This window comes from Mytilus edulis, chromosome 9 (genome assembly GCF_963676685.1).
Source record: "Mytilus edulis chromosome 9, xbMytEdul2.2, whole genome shotgun sequence".
In the NCBI taxonomy this organism is placed as follows: domain Eukaryota; kingdom Metazoa; phylum Mollusca; class Bivalvia; order Mytilida; family Mytilidae; genus Mytilus; species Mytilus edulis.
Window position 1 is genome coordinate 29,277,413 of NC_092352.1, and position 21,593 is coordinate 29,299,005.

General features: G+C 31.7%; 1 protein-coding gene across 1 annotated transcript; it reads right to left on the reverse strand.

Moving 5' to 3' along the window:
* Nucleotides 1-5,054: 5,054 nt before the first annotated feature.
* Nucleotides 5,055-14,155, reverse strand: LOC139488032 (intraflagellar transport protein 27 homolog). The gene is made up of 7 exons (XM_071273346.1): nt 14,002-14,155; nt 11,555-11,634; nt 10,765-10,824; nt 9,958-10,017; nt 8,942-9,059; nt 8,456-8,565; nt 5,055-5,229 (listed from the first exon to the last, which is right to left on the reverse strand). The coding sequence occupies exons 1-7, from the start codon at nt 14,036-14,038 to the stop codon at nt 5,131-5,133; spliced, it is 564 nt and encodes a 187-aa protein (XP_071129447.1). The 5' UTR covers nt 14,039-14,155; the 3' UTR covers nt 5,055-5,130.
* Nucleotides 14,156-21,593: the final 7,438 nt, after the last annotated feature.

Below are 21,593 nucleotides of genomic sequence, written 5' to 3' on the forward strand. Positions count from 1 at the left end.
TGGGGCATTGCAATTAAAGGTCTACCTTGTCTCTGATTGTTTAGTGAAAATGACAGTTGTCAATCATACAATCATAAGGTACTAGCTTTTAATCATAAACAAACTTCTGTCCAAGTTTGGTACAAATCCAAAATAGTATAAGAAAGTTATTAAAATCTAATAAAACTTTTAACCACAGAGTGAATTTGTTGTTACCTGGCAGAAAAACTAAGTCCATTTAAAAGTAAAATTCGGCAAAAATGGATTTTTTTTTTTTCACAAAATTTACTTCTGGATACTATCTTATGATCATAAACAAGCTTCTGTCCACGTTTGGTAGAAATCCAAGGTAGTTTAAGAAAGTTATTAAAATTTCAAAAACTTAAACCACAGAGTGAATATTTGTGGACGCCGCCATACCGATGCCGACGCTAACGGAATGTAGGATTATGTCTCGCTTTTTCTACTAAAGTCGAAGGCTAATGCTAACTGTATGAGAAACTAAGCCTATTGAACATAGAAAATCTTCTGTCCAAGTTTCATGAAATTCCATCAAGATTTATGAAGTAATTGATGTTAACAACATCTTAAACTGAGGTCTGATCCTAAATATTGAAGTCTTGATTCAGTCACAAGTTCTGTTCGCTGTTATTCAAACAATGTTGCCAAACTGAAAACTAGAGGCTCCAAAGAGCCTGTGTCACTCACCTTGGTCTATGTGCATATCATAAACAAAGGACACAGATGGATTCATGACAAAATTTGCGTTTTGGTGATGGTCATGTGTTTGTAGATCTTACTTTACTGAATATTCTTGCTGCTTACAATTATCTCTATAATGAACCTATGAATCTATGCCAGTAGTTAAAATATTTTGTAAAAATTTACATAATCAACAAAATTTATGAAAATTGTTAAAAATTGACTATAAAGGGCAATATCTCCTTAAGGGGTCAGTTGACCATTTTGATCATGCTGACTTATTTGTAGGTTTTACTTTGCTGTACATTATTGCCGTGACAGTTTATCTGTATCTATAATAATACTTAAGATAATAACTAAAAGCTGCAAAATTTTCTTAAAATTACCAATTCAGTGGCAGCAACCCAACAACAGGTTGCCAGATGAGTCCACAAATTTCAGGGCAGACAGAAGAACTTGACTTATCGAACAAATTTATCCTGTCAGATTTGCTCTAAATGCTTTAGTTTCTTAGATATGAGCCAAAAACTGCATGTTACCCTATGTCCTATTTTAGCCATGTTGGCCATCTTGGTTCACAGGAGGAATCGTCAGACACATTTTCAAAACTAGATACCCTAATGATGATTGTGGACAAGTTTGGTTAAATTTATCTTGGTAGTTTCAGAGGAGAAGATTTTTGTAAAAGATAACAAAAATTTACGAAAAATTGCATAAAATTGACTATAAAGGGCAACAACTCCTTAAAGGGTCAATTGACCATTTTGATCATGTAACGTTTTTGTAGATCTTACTTTGCTGAACATTATTGCTATTTACAGTTTATCCCTATCTATAATAATATTCAAGATAATACTAGTAACCAAAAACTGCAAAATTTCCTTAACCAACAAGGGGTTGTATGAATCATCTGAAAATTTCAGAGCAAATAGAATGATCTAATTTTAAAACACTTTTATTCCTGGTCAGATTTGCTCTAAATGCTTTGGTTTTAGAGATAGAAGACAAAATCTACATTTTACCCCTATGTTCTACTTTTAGCAATGGCGGCAATCTTGGTTGGTCGGACGCCAAGTGATGAGAAAAGCTCACTTGGCCCTTTGGCCCAGGTGAGTTTAAAATACAAACTCAATCTAAAATTCTCCACTGTACATTAATGTACCAAAAATCAGATTCAGATCTGCACCAAGTGGCAGGGGCATAAAAAATATGTAATTGGCATTGTTTGAGGCTATTTTCACAGTCATTATACAAAAGTATGAGGGAGCAGTAACAAAACAGTAGATTCAATGTTATGCATATGTCAGATTTGTGTCAGTTCTAACTTGGGTATACATAGTTAACATGATCAATGAAATTATGTTAGGTCTAAAACATTGTGAATAACTGTGAAAAAATAAAATGAATAAGGGTTTACATGTACATATATTTGAAATCAATAATGGAAACAAAATATAGGACAACTTTTTTTTTAGCATGACATCACACAGTTTAGGAAATTGATATATTGTTTTTCTGCTTAACATCCTGTGGCAAAGGTTTTAAGTAATATTTCGGAAAAGAACAATTGATTGAGTGTTGGTTATTTAACATCCAGTAGCAAACGTTTCATGCATGTTCATGACAAAAATAGAGAAAAAAACAATTTAATTAAGAAATTAATCAATCAGCATATCAGCTGTGAAACATGATTTCATCAAAATTTGTATTGGGCAATCATTTCAACTATTTTTCAACCATGAAACACATTTCAGGTAAACTACTAACATGTCATCTTTGAATATTCTTAACTTCTGGGATAATATCCCTTAAAAACAGGAAACTAATGACATTAAAGCTTTCAGGTTATTGAGATGATAACTTTCAAAAGTTTAATGGAGTTCCTTCCTTTATAATAATCCATCTCAGCTTGCATAACTTAGTGTGCCTAAGAAATAAAGGAGTAGGTACAGTAAGACTCCTTTTTGGCCCCAAAATATAGCAGTTTTACCAAACTGTTAAAATTTAAACATTTGACTATTTATTGGAAAGTAGAATAATTCTGTAACCTTAATATCATTATGGGCTGTTTGTGAAAATACAATGCTCATATATCTGGTACTGCATCAATAAGTCATACTAAATAACTGAAATATTCACAATTATAGCATTTGAGTTAAATTTTAGACGGTTTCCGTCTTAAAAGGAAGAAGGGGCATTTATGTTTATTCTTAATATTTAAATGTTTTAAAGTTGTAATTGATGATAATACATAACATATATACAGGTTGAAAGTGAACAAGGTTGTGGCCATTTTCATTTTCGACAAAAAAAACATCTGAAAAGTGACATATTATGGCATATTTGATAGATTTTTTGAATTTAAGCAATTTTAATGACTAAAATAAGTTCCAATCTTTCACATAAAATAATTGAATCAAATGAAGTAGACACTTAAGTTCAAAGTCTTTCATCTGATGAACTTGAAATTTGAGGCAAAAACCAGCCCTTGCTGAAACCTACTCCTTTAGTCATAATAATATACATAAGAACATAATGTGGAAAACAGCATACCTGTTGGTACAACCATTCATTTTACTTTTCTTTTTTATGGTTACTATTATTTTAATACTGTATAAGACCCTTCATAAACTAATCTAACTTCATTTGGATAAGTAACAAGAAAAATAATATGTTCAGTTTTTAAAGATTATAATTTTTGAACAAAAATCTGAGGTTTTTACCACAATTTTGACACCAAATTAAATTAGATTGGAAGGCATATAGTAGATATCAATTCTGTTGAAATCAAAACATAAAGATGCTTCTCTAATTTTTGTGCTATTTTCACATTTCCTGACTGGTGTGAGAAAAATATTTCTCCTCACTAGTGAAATATCTGTTCTTGGCAAATGATTAGTCAAAATTTGATTATGATATCAAAATGTTTTGTTTTCTTTTGCATTTTTCTATTGTGACGTCATGGAAAAAGACAACCATGTCTGATGACATCCCATATAAAGAACACAAGTTTCTGAAAAACTTTGAAAAAGAAGGATAAAAATCATCAGAGAAACAGATTCTGACACCATAACTTGTGTATTACAATTTCTCCACTCTCAACAGTTAAATTTTGATTATTTAAAAAGCTCAGCAAGCCTTGCACTTTAAATAATAAAATTTAACTGTCTCAATGGAGAAATATCGTAATACACTTGTTGCAGTGTAGGAATCTATATTTCTCAAAATTTGTAATTTTTATTTCCTGACAAAAACAACATTTTACTCCATATTTGACAATAAGAAGTAATTTGGAATTGCTTATTACATCTATATATATCAAGTTTCATTGAACACCTACGACTAAAAATGGTTATAGCTTTGTGTTTGAGAAAAAAATGGGGGAAAGGTCCATAGGACACAGAATTTGCAGCTGCTTGCATATAGCAATATAAAGGGAGATAACTCAAGAACGGTAGAAGTGACACTAACCAAATTTGATTCAAGTTGTGTGATAATAAGCACTGTGTATAAGTTTCATAACATTTGGTTGAGGCAAACTAGTTAGAAAACCAAACGAAAAATTCAGCAATTTTTCCATTTTTAAGGAGCATAATTCTCCAATAGTAAAAGTGATGCTACCAAAATTTAACCTTGATCTGTGTTTAATGTTAATAAGCACTGTGTATAAGTTTCATAATTTTTAGTTAAGTGTCCATGGGACACAGAGGATGCCCCTGCTTGCATATCATATAAATATTCAAAGGGACATAACTCAGGAACGGCAAAACTGACACTACCCAAATTTGTACTTGATCTGAGTTTTGTAATATTGTGTATAGGTCTCAGACATAACTCTAGAACAGTGAAAGTGTTACCACCAAAATTTACACTTGATCTGTATTTTGTGGTAATAAGCATTGTGTATAAGTTTCATATCATTTGGTTGGGGGAAACTTAAGTAAAGAGAATGGGGGGGAAATCAACAACTGTTATGTTCATAAAGGGGCATGACTCAAGATCAGTAAAAGTGATGACACCCAATTTCAAACATGATCTGTATTATGTAGTAATAAGCATTGTGTTTATGTTCAAAGCATTTGGTTGAGGAGGCAAACTAAAGTCAGAGAACAGAGACGTGAAATTCAGCAATTTTCAAATTCTAGAAATTTGAACAAAGATTAATTTTCATACAATTTTTATCCATTTAAGATAAGAGAGACCTCTGTTTTTAGGGAATTAATGCAGTGCATTAAAATTTGAAATGCAATTAAGGCAATCTTGATTTTTCATACAAAATAGAAATGCAATCACACACACAGACGGACATACAGAGTATTTTCTACAAGACACATACTCCCTAGTGAATGAGGCTTAAGTAATTAAAACTAGACTGTAGCAAATGAATTTTACTACATAATAACAGAAGTCGGACGGAATGTTATAAATTAATTAAAATGTTTCTAGTGATCATGTGAGTGTTTTAAATGTCTCTATCTTCTCCTGGTATAGTTTGTAGAACTCATTAGCCAGGTAGTAAAATGAACCATCCACATTCTGCATTTCTTTCTACAATAAAAAAAAAAATCATCATATTTATTCACATATATACATGCACTTTTTCATTCATTTTTTTTGTACACAAATTAGGCCAATAGTTTTTTCGTTCGAATTGCTTTACAATTGTCATTTCCAGGCCTTTTATAGCTGACTGTGGTATGGGCTTTGCTCATTTTTGAAGGCCGTACAGTGACCTATTATTGTTAATTTCTTAGTCATGAGGTCTCTAATGAAGAGTTGACTCATCAGCAATCATACCACATCTTCTTTTTTATAACTATTACAATATTGGTGGATTTTCTCTACAATAAGGAAAAACGCGCTTATATTATGAATTGTCAAAAAGATATTATATATAGTGGATAAAAAACAATTCAATAAAATACTAGAAGTCAACAATAAAATATAACAAAATTGCTTTTAATTGTTATTCTTCGTCTGATAAATGCAGGAATGTTAAACCATTACATGAAGAGATCATGTTTTCAACCAGATCAAAACAGTACCATGGGTGAATGTAATCAATAACTAGATATATATAGAGAATATCATATGGCTTTTTCAATATCGCATGCGTATCAACCCGAGACACCAATATAATCCCAAGAGCTCTGCTCGAGGGATTATATTGGTTGAGGGTTGATATGGTGTGTGATATTGAAAAAGCCATATCATATACACTTTATTATATACATATACCTCAAGTAGTTGTTATTTATGTAACATGACGTCATACAGATAAGGAGGTTTGAAATGACGCCATACAGATTATAGGTTTGACATGACGTCATACAGATTAGGGATTTGATAAAGCCTTTGCAACAGTGACTGCAATCGATGACGTGACATCATACAGATTAAAGGTGTGATAAAACTTTTGCAACCGTGCTGATATTGATATCATCACGGGTGGCTGATACAGCACGCTTGCCATTGATTGTATTAACACATACAATTTATCTGTAATTCAGATGTACAGTATGATAAATCATGATCCTATACTCTGTTGAAACTGTTTACTTATATTTTGGCTTTACATTGAATGCTCTGGTTGTATGCTTATTGATAATTTAATGTGGAAAAAAATAATTTAATTATTAGGTATGATTGGCTTACAACAGGTTCTCATTAACTGTGAGTACTCTTAATTTGCTTTGTGTTTATTGTTTTTAAGTTAGTTGTTTTAGTTGCCTTAGAACTTTTGAATTAAACCAATTGAAAATGATTTTTGCAGTTTGTTCTCATGCTGTGCTGTCACATCACTGTCCAAGGCTATGAGAGGGTTAAACACTCAAAAACCAGGCCACATTCTTTTAGGTTCAGACCAAAGTGAGGAGCATGTAGTACAGTGGTTGTTGGAGGTTCATGTCTGCCGTAGTGGTTTTGGGGAAAATTGTTTTGTTATAAATTAGACTTTTATTTTGTTTGTTTGAATTGTTTCACTTTTCATGTTAGGGTCTTTTATTACAGACAATATGTTATGAGTTTTTCTCAATGTTGAAGGCCAAACCGTGGCCTATGATTGCTTACTACCACTTCATTTTAACTTGGGTGGATAGTTGTCTAACAGCAAACATGCCACTTCTCCTAATTTTTATATATAAAGATGTCAAAATCTTAAAATAAATACAATACCACAGGCTAAAGTAAACAAGAGGCTCTCAAGAGCCTGAATCGCTCACCTGGTAAACAATGCCTTATTGAACATATTGAACCATGCCAGGCAAACATGTACAGCTAACAATTCTTCAATATTACAAATATATATGACTTACTGTTTATAAATAAAGAAATTGTCATTAAAGGACAATAACCCCTTAAGGGGTCAATTGACAATTTTGGTCATATTTAACTTATTTGTAGATCTTACTTTGTTGATAATTTTTGCTGTTTACAGTTCATCTTTATCTATAATGATATTCAAGATAATGACCAAAAACTGCAAAATTTCCTTAAAATTACCAATTAAGTGGCAGCAACCCAACAATGGTTTGTTTGATTCGTCTGAAAATTTCAGGGCTGATAGATCTTGACCAAATGAACATTTTTACCCCATGTCAGATTTGCTCTAAATGCTTTCGTTTTTGAGATATAAGCCAAAAACTGCATTTGACCCCTATGTTCTATTTAAAGTAAGGGCGGCCATGTTTTTTGACGGATCAAAAATCAAAGCACACACTTTGTGCAGGATAATCTAAGGAACTATCATGCTAAGTTTCATCCAAATCCATTCAGTAGTTTCAGAGGAGAAGATTTTTTAAAGTTAGCAAATATGATGAACAAATTGTGAAAAATTGTCATTAAAGGACATTTACCCCTTAAGGGTTCAATTGACAATTTTGGTCATATTAACCTATTTGTAGATCTTACTTTGCTGATCATTTTTGCTGTTTACAGTTTATCTTCATCTATAATAATATTCAAGATAATGACCAAAAACTGCAAAATTTCCTTAAAATTACCAATTAAGTGGCAGCAACCCAACAATGGTTTGTTTAATTCATCTGAAAATTTCAGGGCTGATAGATCTTGACCTAATGAACATTTTTTCCCATGTCAGATTTGCTCTAAATGCTTCCGTTTTTGAGATATAAGCCAAAAACTGCATTTGACCCCATTGTTCTATTTTAAGTAACGGCGGCCATGTTTTTTGACGGATCAAAAATCGAAGCACACACTTTGTGCAGGATAATCTAAGGAACAATCATTTTAAGTTTCATTCAAATCCATTCAGTAATTTCAGAGGAGAAGATGTTTGAAAAATTGTTAACGACGACAGACGACGACGACGTACGCCAAGTGATGAGAAAATCATGGCAGTTCAACTGGCGCAGATAAAAAAAAAGTAGCAAAAATCAAAACAGCACCATGGTTGAAAATTAAAAAAAGTTCCAAAATCTAAAAATCCAGAAAAGTTCTAAATTATGTAAAGGAATATATAGGAGCAACAAGAGTAATAATAAAGAAATTCATGAAACCTTTCTTGCCTTCAGCTCAATGCTATTCCCATTTTAAAGAACAATAGTCTTAAACATGCAGAAGACCAATGTAAACCTTGTAAGCAAGGTTATAGAACTTTAATCCTGATTTTTAAATACTTTTCAAGCTTTAAAAGCATTATATTTTCATTTTTTTTCTTAAAAAAAAAATTAAAACAGCTTGCTTTACAGTGCACGTAAATATTTTGGTTAAAACCCCTTGTTTTATTGTACATTTAAAAGTCTCTAATACTTACTGCTGAGCATTCAAAATATTTGAGACCATTTGAGTTTGCAAATTCCTGACCAGCTTTAGGACTTATTAATCTTCTCTGATCTAAATCTATTTTGTTTGCTACTAAAACACCTGTAAAAAAAAAATATTAAAAAATAAATAAACGTTTTATACTTTTTATTTTATTTCAATTCCAATTCTATTGATCTGTGATCTATGAATAAAAGTTTATTCCAACAACTCCTTTTTTAAAGCTGCAAATTTTACTTTCAATGGAACCAAAATTTCTAGAAAGATTTGTAAGTTGGTGTTACAAAACAGAGCCTGTACATAAAAATAGAAATTTTACTGTTAAATTACTGATTGTAGGTAAAAAAAACTTGCTGTTTTAAATAATTCAGGTATGTATTTTACTAAGCTTGAACTTGAAACTATGAGTAAGAGTGAATGAAATAAATGTAAATAAATAATCTTGACCTATATTCTACAAATGCATGCTTGTCCTTACCTGGTAGATGTACATCTGGTTTTTGTGACCGCACCCTTTCTAACCACTTTGCACAACTAGAAAATGAAGTTTCGCTAGTGACATCATAAACAACCATGATAACATTTGGGTGATCCCACTGAAAATTTTAAGAATAAAGCTGTATTAAACAATCCATTATATTTTCCTTTAAAAAAAATACCATTAAATTATCTGAGTTATCTCCCATGATAAATCAGTCTCTGGAATAAAAATAAATAAGATTTCTGTTCTATTTCATAAGTTAAACACAAAATATTCAAAATAATAGCCCCACAATCGAACTGATTGAGTAAGTATTAGTAAAATTTGTTTATGTCAGTTCAACAAGACTAATATTGCACTGTTTGAACACTGTGTTATTCCATTGTGTAATCCACGGATATCCCACCTTAAAGAAAATACTTTTTTTCTGCATAATTAATTGATACATCTGTAAATGTTATTCATAATGTATTCAACACATATCTGAACTAATCTGTACTAAATCAAATAAAGTTGCACTATTATGAAAATTTAACAGTATTAATAGAAATGAGCTTACCATACATGTACATACATTTAACCAGTCAGTCAACTGCATGCCAGAGACATAACCTTGACCTTGAAATGTGCTGACTTATAGGTTTACATAATGGTTATGTTGGTGAAAGCATAACTGACATACAGGTTTCAGAAACTTTATAGCAAAATCTGAATTCTGCAATGTTTTTCTAATTGTTTGTTTTACAAATACACATTTAAGTAACTGATGTTGTTAATTCAGAACTCATAATTCCTGGTTTTTGCCAACAATATATTTTATAAAAGGCCATTTGTTCACCTTTAGATGTCCATACTTATTGATTGTGTTGTTGGGTTGACGTCTCAATGATTATTATCTTTTATCTTCTTTCATTCACTTGACTCCCACTATAAAAAAATATTAACTTCTGTAAAATTACAATTACGGTAAGGAATTTTTCTCACTTATAACATATATATACACATGTACTTACAAATTTCTGTACTAAATCAGAAAATATTTCTTTTCCAGCAGAATCATTCATGAAGAGTTCCTGCACAAAAATGAACATATAAATACATATATTATTATATAAAACATACACAAGCCAAAAACAAGGTCTGTATAAAATATCTGATTGTGTTTAATAGAAGTAGCTATTATTACATTCAATACTAGTTTGTTCCATTATAAAGATAGATGGACAAAGGTGGTCATAGTACAATTCTAACATAACTTGGTTTATAGTTTATGTCAATCAATGCTGGTTTTGTTTTACTTAATCATGCTTACATAAAAATCCTCACCAAATTTTACACATGTGATGTGTAGGGTCCATGAAAACTAGCTCTTGTTTTGTGTGTGTTTATCATTGTGATTGTTGAATAATGAACACAATTATTTCAATTTCAGAAAATGCTGCATACTTAAATAATGCTACAAAAGTGTCATTTTTTTATTTTTGCTAAAACATATATCCTTTTGAATTCTTTGCATGTATCTAATAAAAGCATCGCTCCATGGTTTTGAGTGAGCATGGTGAGAAAGCGAAATCATGTCTCTTGATAAATTAAATATGCTTTTAAGATATACTTCTCATGAAACTTTTACACAATGATTGTTCAAGGCATGCACTGAATATGCTGTTGTTTGATTTAAAGGATGCATAAACTTATTTGTTATTATATAAAAAATTGTTCACAGTTGATTAAATGTGTAGAATTACACATGAAGTTCTAAATAGATAACAATACATGTAAAATATATTATTTTGTTAATAATAGATAAGAATATAACTTACAACTGTATCTTTGGTATCTGGTATATTGACATGTTTCACCAATAGTTCTACACCAGTTGTCTGAAAATAAAAGATTTCGAATTGAACTTACATACTCATTGAAAATTTCAAATTATCCACCATCAGGCAAGGCTGACCTTAGATTCTCTCCCTTTTTTATGTCCAATTTAGTGTTGTACTTCCCCTTCTTTTGTCTCTCTGTGATATGGATGTTTGATATTTAGAAAGAATCATCAAATAATCAACTAATTGTATTTGTATATTTTGGACATTTTAAACTTCAAAAATTATTTAGTATCATTTATATACGTTTATATCAAAATTGAAATGATTCATAACATGATGTCATAGATTTATGTATTACTTTTCATACCACATTTGTAAATTTATGCTTATTGATAATTTGGTGATTTTCTTTGTCTTAAACAAGATAAATAATATACATGTATCATTTTTAATTATCCATATACATGTATGTATACTGTCATGACTGTAGTGTACAAAGGATTGGTATGGAAATATGGTCACCTCAACTTCTATTCAGCAGTGAAAATTTGCAAAGGTGACAAGCAAATGTTCTATTTCAATTCCATGACTATGTACAAAACAAGATATTATTTAACCCTGTAATGTTTGAAATTTCGGTAAAACTACTAAATAACAGATTTTCTAATTAATTTGCTACAACTGAAGTGATGTGTATGGATTAATGTGTTTATATTTTGGATAATGCATGAAATTTTAAATTAATTTACTGGATAAGTTCCAGCCTAACAAATTATAAACTTACTACTGTATAATTCTTAGGAAAGTGTGATCCATCGCTGTGAAAAACTTGGCAAATGGAGCTCTTTCCTACAGAAGAATCACCTGAAAAAAAGTATGTGTATGAGATATTTGTCAAATTGATAAATATTTAAAACTTGTGCTCAGTTTCATCTATGTACTATTTATATACTAGTTACAAGTTAACTATCTAAATGAACGAATCCAAAGGATGAGTTTGTTTAACAAGAGGCTCTAAAGAGCCTGTGTCGCTCACCTTGGTTTATGTGCATATTAAACAAGGGACACAGATGGATTCATGGCAAAATTGTGTTTTGGTGTTGGTGATGTGTTTGTAGATCTTACTTTACTGAACAATCTTGCTGCTTACAATTATCTTTATCGATAATGAAATTAGCCCAGAATGTAACAGTGGAAAATATTTTGTAAAATAAATTACAAAAATTTACAAATATTTATGAAAATTGTAAAAAATTGACTATAAAGGGCAATAACTCCTTATGAGGTCAATTGACCACTTTTGTCATGTTGACTTATTTGTAGCTCTAACTTTGCTGTATACTATTGCTGTTACAGTTTATCTCTATCTATAATCATGATAATGATATTTAAAATAATAACCAAAAGCTTCAAAATTTTCTGAAAAATTACCAATTCAGGGGCAGCAACCCAATAACAAGTTGCCCGATTGGTGCGAAAATATCAGGGCCGATAGATCTTAACCTCATAAACAATTTTATCCACACCATCTTTGCTCTAAATGCTTTGGTTTCAGAGATATGAGCCAAAAACTGCATTTTACCCTTTGTAGCCATGTCGCCCATCTTGGTTGGTTTTAAAGACAAACATTATGGTTGAACATACGATTACATAAATGTAAGAATACTGAATAAAATATATGGTCTACTTGTTGTTTAAATAAAGGTTCCATATTTAAAGCAAAACAATATGAAAGTCTGCTCATTTGAAATCCTAAGTGTAGACTGCCCGAACCTGGTAAGTGACGTCATACTTATAGTTCCTAGGGATGAGCCCAGCAAGGCCAGATGTCGGGCACGTACAAGAAGCAGGAAGTCCCAACAAGAATAATTACATGACTAGTCTCAGGAGAAAGAGAAACGGAACTTTAAGTAATACTAATATTAATTTTCCCAAATAAATAAAATAAACAAGTAAACAAAGTGACTACCATTACACTTACAAGACATCATAATTATTCTGTCTAAAACAAAAGTCAGACTATGATCAAACGACAACGGCCGCATTGGTATCCTACCGTAGTCTAAAGTCGTTCATCTTGTCAGTTCGTTAGGTATTTGTGTTTGAACTTAACACACAGGGAAACACCGCATTGACGTCACTATGCTACTTCCGGCGTAGAAAAACAGTGCAGAATACGTTTTTTCTGCCTTTTGAATAAAAAAAACATTTCTTAGGTAAGTTTTCATTGTTGTTCTCAATTATTGCAAAAAAATGCCAATTTTCTAATGCCAGTTTCAATCCCGACTTCCGAATGTCTAAAAACATTCTAGAACTTCACAAAATCCCACTTCCGGCCTCCATTGCTTTGTGTACATTCCATTCAGCGTCATCAATCTTGTGGCAGGCAATACAGGTCAAGCAAATCGTATTTTTAGGAATTTTAAAATGACATGCTCCTTACGTCTATCACAATTTTCCCGCGAAAAAATCCCAATCAAAATGAAAGGAAAACTACACGAAAAAAACGATGTCCATGCCATAATTTTGTACAGGAATATAGAGTTGGTTAATAAAAAACAATTTACATTTATTTTTCATAAAATTTTCTTTTTATTCATTATAAAAAGATGGATATTCTGACCATCATAGCTGTAGGTAAATATTCATTCAAAATTCCCTTGATGTCAAAAGAGATGGCAAAAAAAGAGATTTCCTGTTAAATAAAACCTTAAATTATTGCAAACTATTTTGAAGCAATATCCCACAAAGAAATAACGTAATTGCCGTAGACTGAAAAATCCCCTAATTGACAGTAGAGCAATTTGATTGGGTATAACGAATTGACATCACATGATTTTGATGCCATTGAAATTTGAATGTAAACAAACAAGGTCAGAAGGTTCAGTATGGGACAGCATCGTACATTTAGTTACTGACAAACAATTATGAGTTACCAAGCTTGACAATGCATGGTAATAAAAAATGAAAGCTAAGTCTACAGAAAAAATAAGAACAAAATAGCCTTAGAATAACGACTTATCAACACACCTGGATACAGTCCATCAAACATGTCGAAAGCATGTAGACCATTATGCATACTTAGTCAGTAAATCTTCATGGACATCATGACATGATCAGGTACATGTACATGACATATGACATGTAGAATATATATCTTTAAAAGTAAAATAAGGGCATTGTTGTATTGAAATTATACTTTTTTGCATAAATGGTGGACTCTCAACTTACCAACGATAATACATTTTGCTCTTAAACAAGTTGGCATGCTGTATTTTGATGGTAATGTTGTTATCAAAATACTAATAGTTCAATGTTTTGGTAAATGGCAAGGAATGTACGAATAGTTTGTATTGGACTTTTTGATTGGATCATTCGTCCTCAGTTGACCAATCACAAAGCTTGTTCTTCAAAAGCACTTGTTCACTTAACCGGAAATCAACATCAAAATACTCGCTGCTGGATAACTCGGACTAAAACAAAGTCGGACTATAACAAAATCGGACTATAACTAACTCGGACTATAACAAACTCGGCCTACCATTATTCATATGCAGAAATATATTGAACCAACTCGGACTACGATTAGAAGATTGTTTTTTTTTTTACTGTAATAAAAAAAAATCTTATAATATATTAAAATTATATACAAATTTATGAGATTATAATGAATATTTATGAAAAAAAAAGATCGTATATAAAAATGATTAATATTTGTTACATCAGTTGAATTAGATATGTTTAAATGAGGGTAATTAACTTATACTTGAAATATTATTGTGATTTATGATGTTTATTGACAAAAGAAATTTTAATGATTGGCGTGTGTTCGTGTTTTTATTGTGTTTAATCCTTGGTGTTTATGATTAGTAAATAAACAAAGACAAATTTGATTGACAGTGAATGGCTTCTTAACAATTTCACTAATCTGTAATGGATTCAGCAATTGAAAAGCAATTATATTCAAATGGTCACATCAAACAGATACAATGTTTTTAGAAAGGCAAGCCGAGGCAAACATTTATTATACATGTATCCAAAAATAGATTTGGAGTAAAATTGAAAAAAACAACAGAGATTTCTTTGATCTTACCAAATACTTCTATAAAATAACATGATAAAAAAATCCATTATCATTTTCAACATGGGTACCGACCACTGCGTCGACAAGGCCGTAACTACCCTTGAGGCAAGTGAAGCAATTGCCTCACTAAAATTTCGACACTGATCTTTTTTTTTTTATACATATATATAAATATAATAGTTATTTGTTGTTCTGTCTCAACCTTAATTTCTATAACTTGTCATCATTCCTTTTAAACTATTCTTCCTTGATATAACTCAGCATCTCAACGGGTGATGTTTCTCAATTACATTAACCTAGTAACAATAATCATCATGGATCTTTAGTTATAACAGGCTCTTGCAGAAAAAGGAAAAGCGACACTGAAGGTAAAGAAGGAATAATTCTAGTAAACTAGTGTTTTTGTGAACAGAGTCTAAGTATTGCATATAACTTCATTAGAACAATAAAAAAACGATAAGTAGACTGACAAATAAAGTACTGGTCTTCGGAAGGGGGCAGTCCTGTCTGCGAATTCATTTCTCCGTTTCACCAACTTTTGACAAATCAAGTACTGGGCATCGCAAGGGGGCAGTCCTGTCTGCGTATTCATTTCACGAACTTTAAACTTTCTCTTTACAGATAAATGAAATATAAATAATATGAAACATGAATGCATGGATTAGTTTTTATCCATGTTTCTTTAACCTTGAAAATTGAAAGAATATCCCATATTCCAATTTGATATTATTGAGGAATGATAGAACCTTAAACACAGGATTTTGTCTTTACTTATTCTGGACAAAAGACCAAAATGACAAAAACATTAACAACTATAGGTCTGGAATATCTTTCAGACCAGCATCAGGACCAATAATGATGTTGAAGGTATGTATTTTCTATTTTTATTTAACATAAGAATTTCATTTTCGTATCAAACTAATGGTATTATTATAGTGTAAAGAATATTATGAAATTAATATCTATGTAATCACATGACGTTACCAACAAGGATTACTGCAATATAAATTATATAGATATAGGAGGTTATGGTACGATTGCCAATGAGAGAACCCCAAGCAAGTCACAATTTATAGAGGTTAAACAATATAGTTATATATATATTAATAATAAATCATGTTGGTTTTTTTTGCTGTGATGAGGCAAATAGCTTATATATGTATGACAATACATCATTTCTTATAATTCAATTCTATTTAAGGTTGGCACACAAGAATCAACTCTGACATCGGGAAAGCTAATGCCGCCTTCTACATCTTAGTACCAGCACTTCATCGTGAAGCCAAGCTTGTGTCTCTTACAGTCCACTTAGTTTCTGAAGAACAGGTCCTCAGGAACCAACGCACACGCTACAAGGAGCTGGAAGGTCGTCTTCATCAGCTATGGGACCAGTACACAGAAGGTGATATCACAGCATCCCGTCTACTTCGTGATTGTGGCAACATCTACGGTCCGTCCAATGACTAGCTGTTAATTGCTCCTGCCGATGTTTATACTCGTCTTGCCTTGACAATAACATTCATTTTTGCATGTTATCTCAGATATGACTCAGAATTCTGTATGTGCTATGTATGTTTTGTATGTGCTATGTGTGTTTTAAATGTGCTATGTATGCTTTAAGTGTGCTTTGACAATGAACATTTATATCTGCATGCTTTCAGTCTTATAGATAATGACAAAATACCTTTGACTTTAAAATGTGCTTGTGTTTTATATATGCCTCATATTTTTCGTAAGAAATATTAGAGATTATTGAATGACGAAATCATTGTTATGTTTTAATTGTTTGTTGACATGAACATCTACTGAAATAAAATTTGTAAACCCTAGTTTTCTTTATTCTTAAAAATAGTATTACATTGTACAGATAAATCACACCAAGAGACCACCATACAAAATATGATCAGAAACCAGAAATGCTACAATTCACTGAATTGTCTTACAATAATTAACATAAGATTTGTAATAATAACAAAACAAAATTGAAGTCCGGTTATAGCAAATACAAGACAAGACACATTTAATTGGATATTTAGTTCCCAATTTCGTGTAATAACAGGTACTTGGGTGATTAGATAGGTGTCAACAGTACATGTGCCAGTTGTTTGTTTAACCTATGGTGATTAAAAAGGTGAAACTACAAAAATGTATTTATTGACTTCGATATTCCCAAAGCACAAAGAGTAATGAATGCTAATTTGAGGAACATAGTCCGCACGATTGGTCAAGACAAACTAGAAATACGAGGCTCCAGAATTCAAGTGAAACATTATGAAGGACAGGCTAGTGGAATGCGGAACTTTGACAATAGGGAGAAACGGAACAATTTCAACCGTATTGACCAGGGAGAGTACGAAAATAACAGTAGAAATAGACATCAGTATAATGTACCCAGTGATTTTCAGCAACGAAGCGGTAGTGAGTCACGACGAAATATATATCCCGATAGCCGCAGGCGTATAAAACAACATTAGTGGAAATGCGGGTTCTGGAATGTAAGAGGCTGGAACACAGATAGTGGCTCTGTCAATTTTTATTTGCGAGTTTCCTGCTTGGAACTTACAAACATAGACATATTAGGGGTCGCCGAGACTCATTTGGCTGGAGAGAGCAAATTATCAGTAACAGGATATACGTGGTTTGGTCAAAACAGAAAGCGGCTTCATGTTCGAGCAAGAACAGGCTCTGGTGGAATCGGATTCCTTGTGCGAAATGAAATAATGAAAAATTTTCATGTTGTAATATGCGATGATTCGTTTGAAGGAATACTGTGGATAAAACTACAAGATAAATTAAATAAAGCTGATGTGCTTTACTCATGTGTTTGTTATCTACCACCAATAAATTCTACCAGAACATGCGATGCAAATGAGTACTTTGATATGCTCATCAGCCAGATTCACATATACGGCAAGGACGCTTTTTTCTACATATGTGGTGATTTTAATGGTAGATGTTCTGAAATGGAGGATTTTATTCCCGGTATCGATATACTCCCGGAACGGAAAGTTTTGGATTTCACCGCTAATGCATATGGGGAAAATTTGTGCGATTTCTGCATCAATGCAAACTGTTGCATCTTGAATGGACGAAATTCTAAAAAGGATAACTTTACCTATGTATCTACTCAGGGTTCATCAGTGGTAGATTATTGTCTAGTACCGTATGAAGCAATCGAAAAATTTACAAACTTTGAAGTTCTTACCGTTTCCGAATTAACAGAGAAAACTCAGCTTTTTTCACAAATTGATTCAATAACCGTTAAACCGGATCATTCTTTACTTATGTGGGATTTAAATGTTAATATACATGATATAGCTAAGACAGTCGAAAGTAATACAATTAGTGAACAACGTTATTTAAAATTTGATGTACAAAATATACCTAATCATATGTTTCAGGATAATATTGAAGAATTGAATGATATGATATATAGCCTAGAATCAAGTGTAAATTCGCAAACAGATTTGAACAATTGTTACAGTGTCTTCGTGGATTTAATTAAAACCGAAATGATGGATAAGTTAAAGGTGAAAGAAATATGTGCCAATTCTGCAATTTCAAACAAACGAAGGCGATCAAAGAAACCGTGGTGGTCCGAAGCATTGACTGAATTATGGAATAGTTTATGTTGCGCCGAAAAGGAAATGTTAAAATCACATGGGCATAGGAAAAAAGAATTACGACTTATATTTGTACAGAGACGGAAATGCTTTGATAAAGAAGTGCAAAAGTGTAAGCGTATATATTGGAAAAAACAGCAAGATAATATTGAAAATTTACTAACTTCAAATAGTCAACAGTTTTGGAAAGAAATTGGCAAAATTGGTGTTGGTCAAGAAAGACGTAAACGCATTCCAATGGAAGTGGTTAGAGAGGATGGTACAACAAGTAATGATATGACAGATATACTTCAAGTGTGGCAAGATAGTTTTCAGACTTTATTAAATTCGTCGGGTAATAATAGTATAAGTGAAACACAAAACGAAATAAACGAAAGTGATGGATCATATTTAAATGAACACATTAGCCTAGAGGAACTTATTCGAGCTATCCGTTCTCTTAAAAACAACAAAGCGTCAGGAATCGACGAAATACCTGGAGAAGTATTGAAAAATCCTAAATTGGTGAAGTTTTTGTTAACTCTATTCAATAAATGTTTTGAGACTGGGATGGTGCCAGACATATGGAGTAAAACTATTATTAACCCAATTCCAAAGTCTTCTACTGCCGACAGCCGCGATCCATCGAATTACCGTGGTATAGCCTTGGTACCAGTTATATACAAAATTTACTGCAATATTCTAAATAATCGACTAGTATTTTGGGAAGAAGAACATAACGTTTTGAATGACGAACAGAACGGTTTTCGTAAGGGCCGAAGCACGATTGACCATATTTCAACACTGACTTCAATCATCGAGTGTAGAAAATTAAAACGAATGTCTACGTACGCCGCGTTTATAGACTTTAAGAAAGCGTATGATTCTATCAACAGGCAAATTTTATTCACTAAATTGAAAGACCTTGGTATAAACGGAACTATGTTCAACGCTCTACGATCTTTATACAGTGATGTTCGAAGCTGTGTGCGTGTAAATGGATTTTCTACAGACTGGTTTTCAGTAAATTGCGGATTAAAACAAGGATGTTTATTATCTCCCTTGATGTTCAACTTCTATATTAACGATTTCGTAAATTTAGTCAAAACTTTGGATGTTGGTATCAATATAGATGGAGAAACAATTGGAATTCTGTTATACGCAGATGATATGGTCCTTCTAGCTAGTTCCCCTGAGGACCTACAATTACTCCTAAACATTCTTTCTTCTTGGTGTGCTAATAATCATATGATTGTAAACGCTGAAAAGTCTAAAGTTATACATTTCAGGCCGTTATCCATTGAAAGAACTGAGCTTTGTTTTAAATGTGGCGACCTTTCAATATCAACAGTAGAAACATATACCTATCTTGGATTAGTTTTTACGGAACATTTAGATTACAACCGCATGGCCAGTAATGTTGCGAAATCTGCGAGTAGAGCACTTGGATTAGTAATAGCAAAGTTTAAAACATTTGGTGGACTCCCGTATAACTGTTACACAAAACTATATGATACAATGGTTTGGAGTGTTATTAACTATGGTGTTTCAATCTGGGGTACAAAACATTTCCCATGTATTGCTGCCGTACAAAATCGAGCAGCTCGTTTCTTTATGTGTGTAGGACGATATACGCCCAATACAGCCGTACATGGGGATATTGGTTGGACTCCGGTTATAGTAAAACAATGGAAATCTGTGCTAAATCAGTGGAATAGACTTCGAAATTTTGATAGTGGTCGATTGAATAAAAGGGTCTTTGTATGGGCTGACAGTCAAGCCTTTTCAAACGCCAAAAACTGGAACTTTAAAATAAGAGACAAATTTAAAACGTGTGGAATTTTAGAGCGTTATAATATACATGATGAAAACGTACAATTTTGCGAAATAAAAGACACTATTTGTCATTCTGTTTTAAATGAACATATTTCCAAATGGCAGGAAGATTTAAACAGAATTGCCGCTGTTAGAGGAAACGGACAAAACAAGCTACGAATCTACAGACAGTTCAAAAACACTTTTGAGACTGAGTCATACCTTAAAGTGAACATGCCAACATCGTACAGAAGTGCTTACGCTAAGTTTAGGTGTGGAGTAGCGCCAATCCGCGTCGAGACCGGGAGATACGAGAACCTAAGATTGCTAGAACGAACTTGCTTTTGCTGTCCTGATTCCATTGAAAACGAAGAACATGTACTTTTATTTTGCCCACTGTATGATGATATTAGGGACAGTTGTTTTAATACTTTAAATATTGATGGTTTTGATAATTTTTCTAGTCAAGATAAGCTATCTGTGATTCTAGGTGGTGTTAACAATATACGTTTGTGTGCCAAAACCTGCAGAGACATTTTAGATAGGAGACGTAGATTTTAATATACATGTAGATAGTTTTGTATTTGCTTGTTTTTTATTTTTTTATTTTTTAATATTCTTAATTTTTTTATTTTCTTTTTTCTTTTTAATTTATTTTTTTTAAAATTTTTTTTTTTTTTTTTTTTTTTTTTTTTTTATTTTTTTTTTTTTTTTTTTTTAGTATATATATATATTTAATGTTTTAAGCGGTATGAAATTTGTTTGGAATGTGTAAATAATCGTCTCTCATAATTCTATATGAATGGCTTTTACATATGTGTAATTTGTTTTAATCAATGTGTTATGTATTGCTTTGTAAAAGGTGAGACGTTAATAAAATATTGTATTGTATTGTATTGTACTATACACGTGGCATGATGTCATAATCAATTAAGATATGCATATAATAACAATTTATTCTGAGAGGGACATTATTACAATTAATAATACAAAGACAAATGAGTGGTAAATTTTCAATATATGATTTTTTTTTGTGTTTTTATTTTTAAATATATCTTGTTAACGTATTTTTTTTATCCCCTTCAAAAATGTTCAAAAATAAATTATTTAATAAATTGAATATAAAAATTCATTTTAAATTAAGAATAGAAAATAAATTTCCAATAACAACAACAACCAACATTATACTTATATTCTTCTAGTAGTCCGAGTTTGGTATAGTCCGAGTTTGTTATAGTCCGATTTTGGGAGGCCGAGTTTGTTATAGTCCGATTTTGTTATAGTCCGATTTTGTTATAGGCCGAGATATCATGGATTCAAAA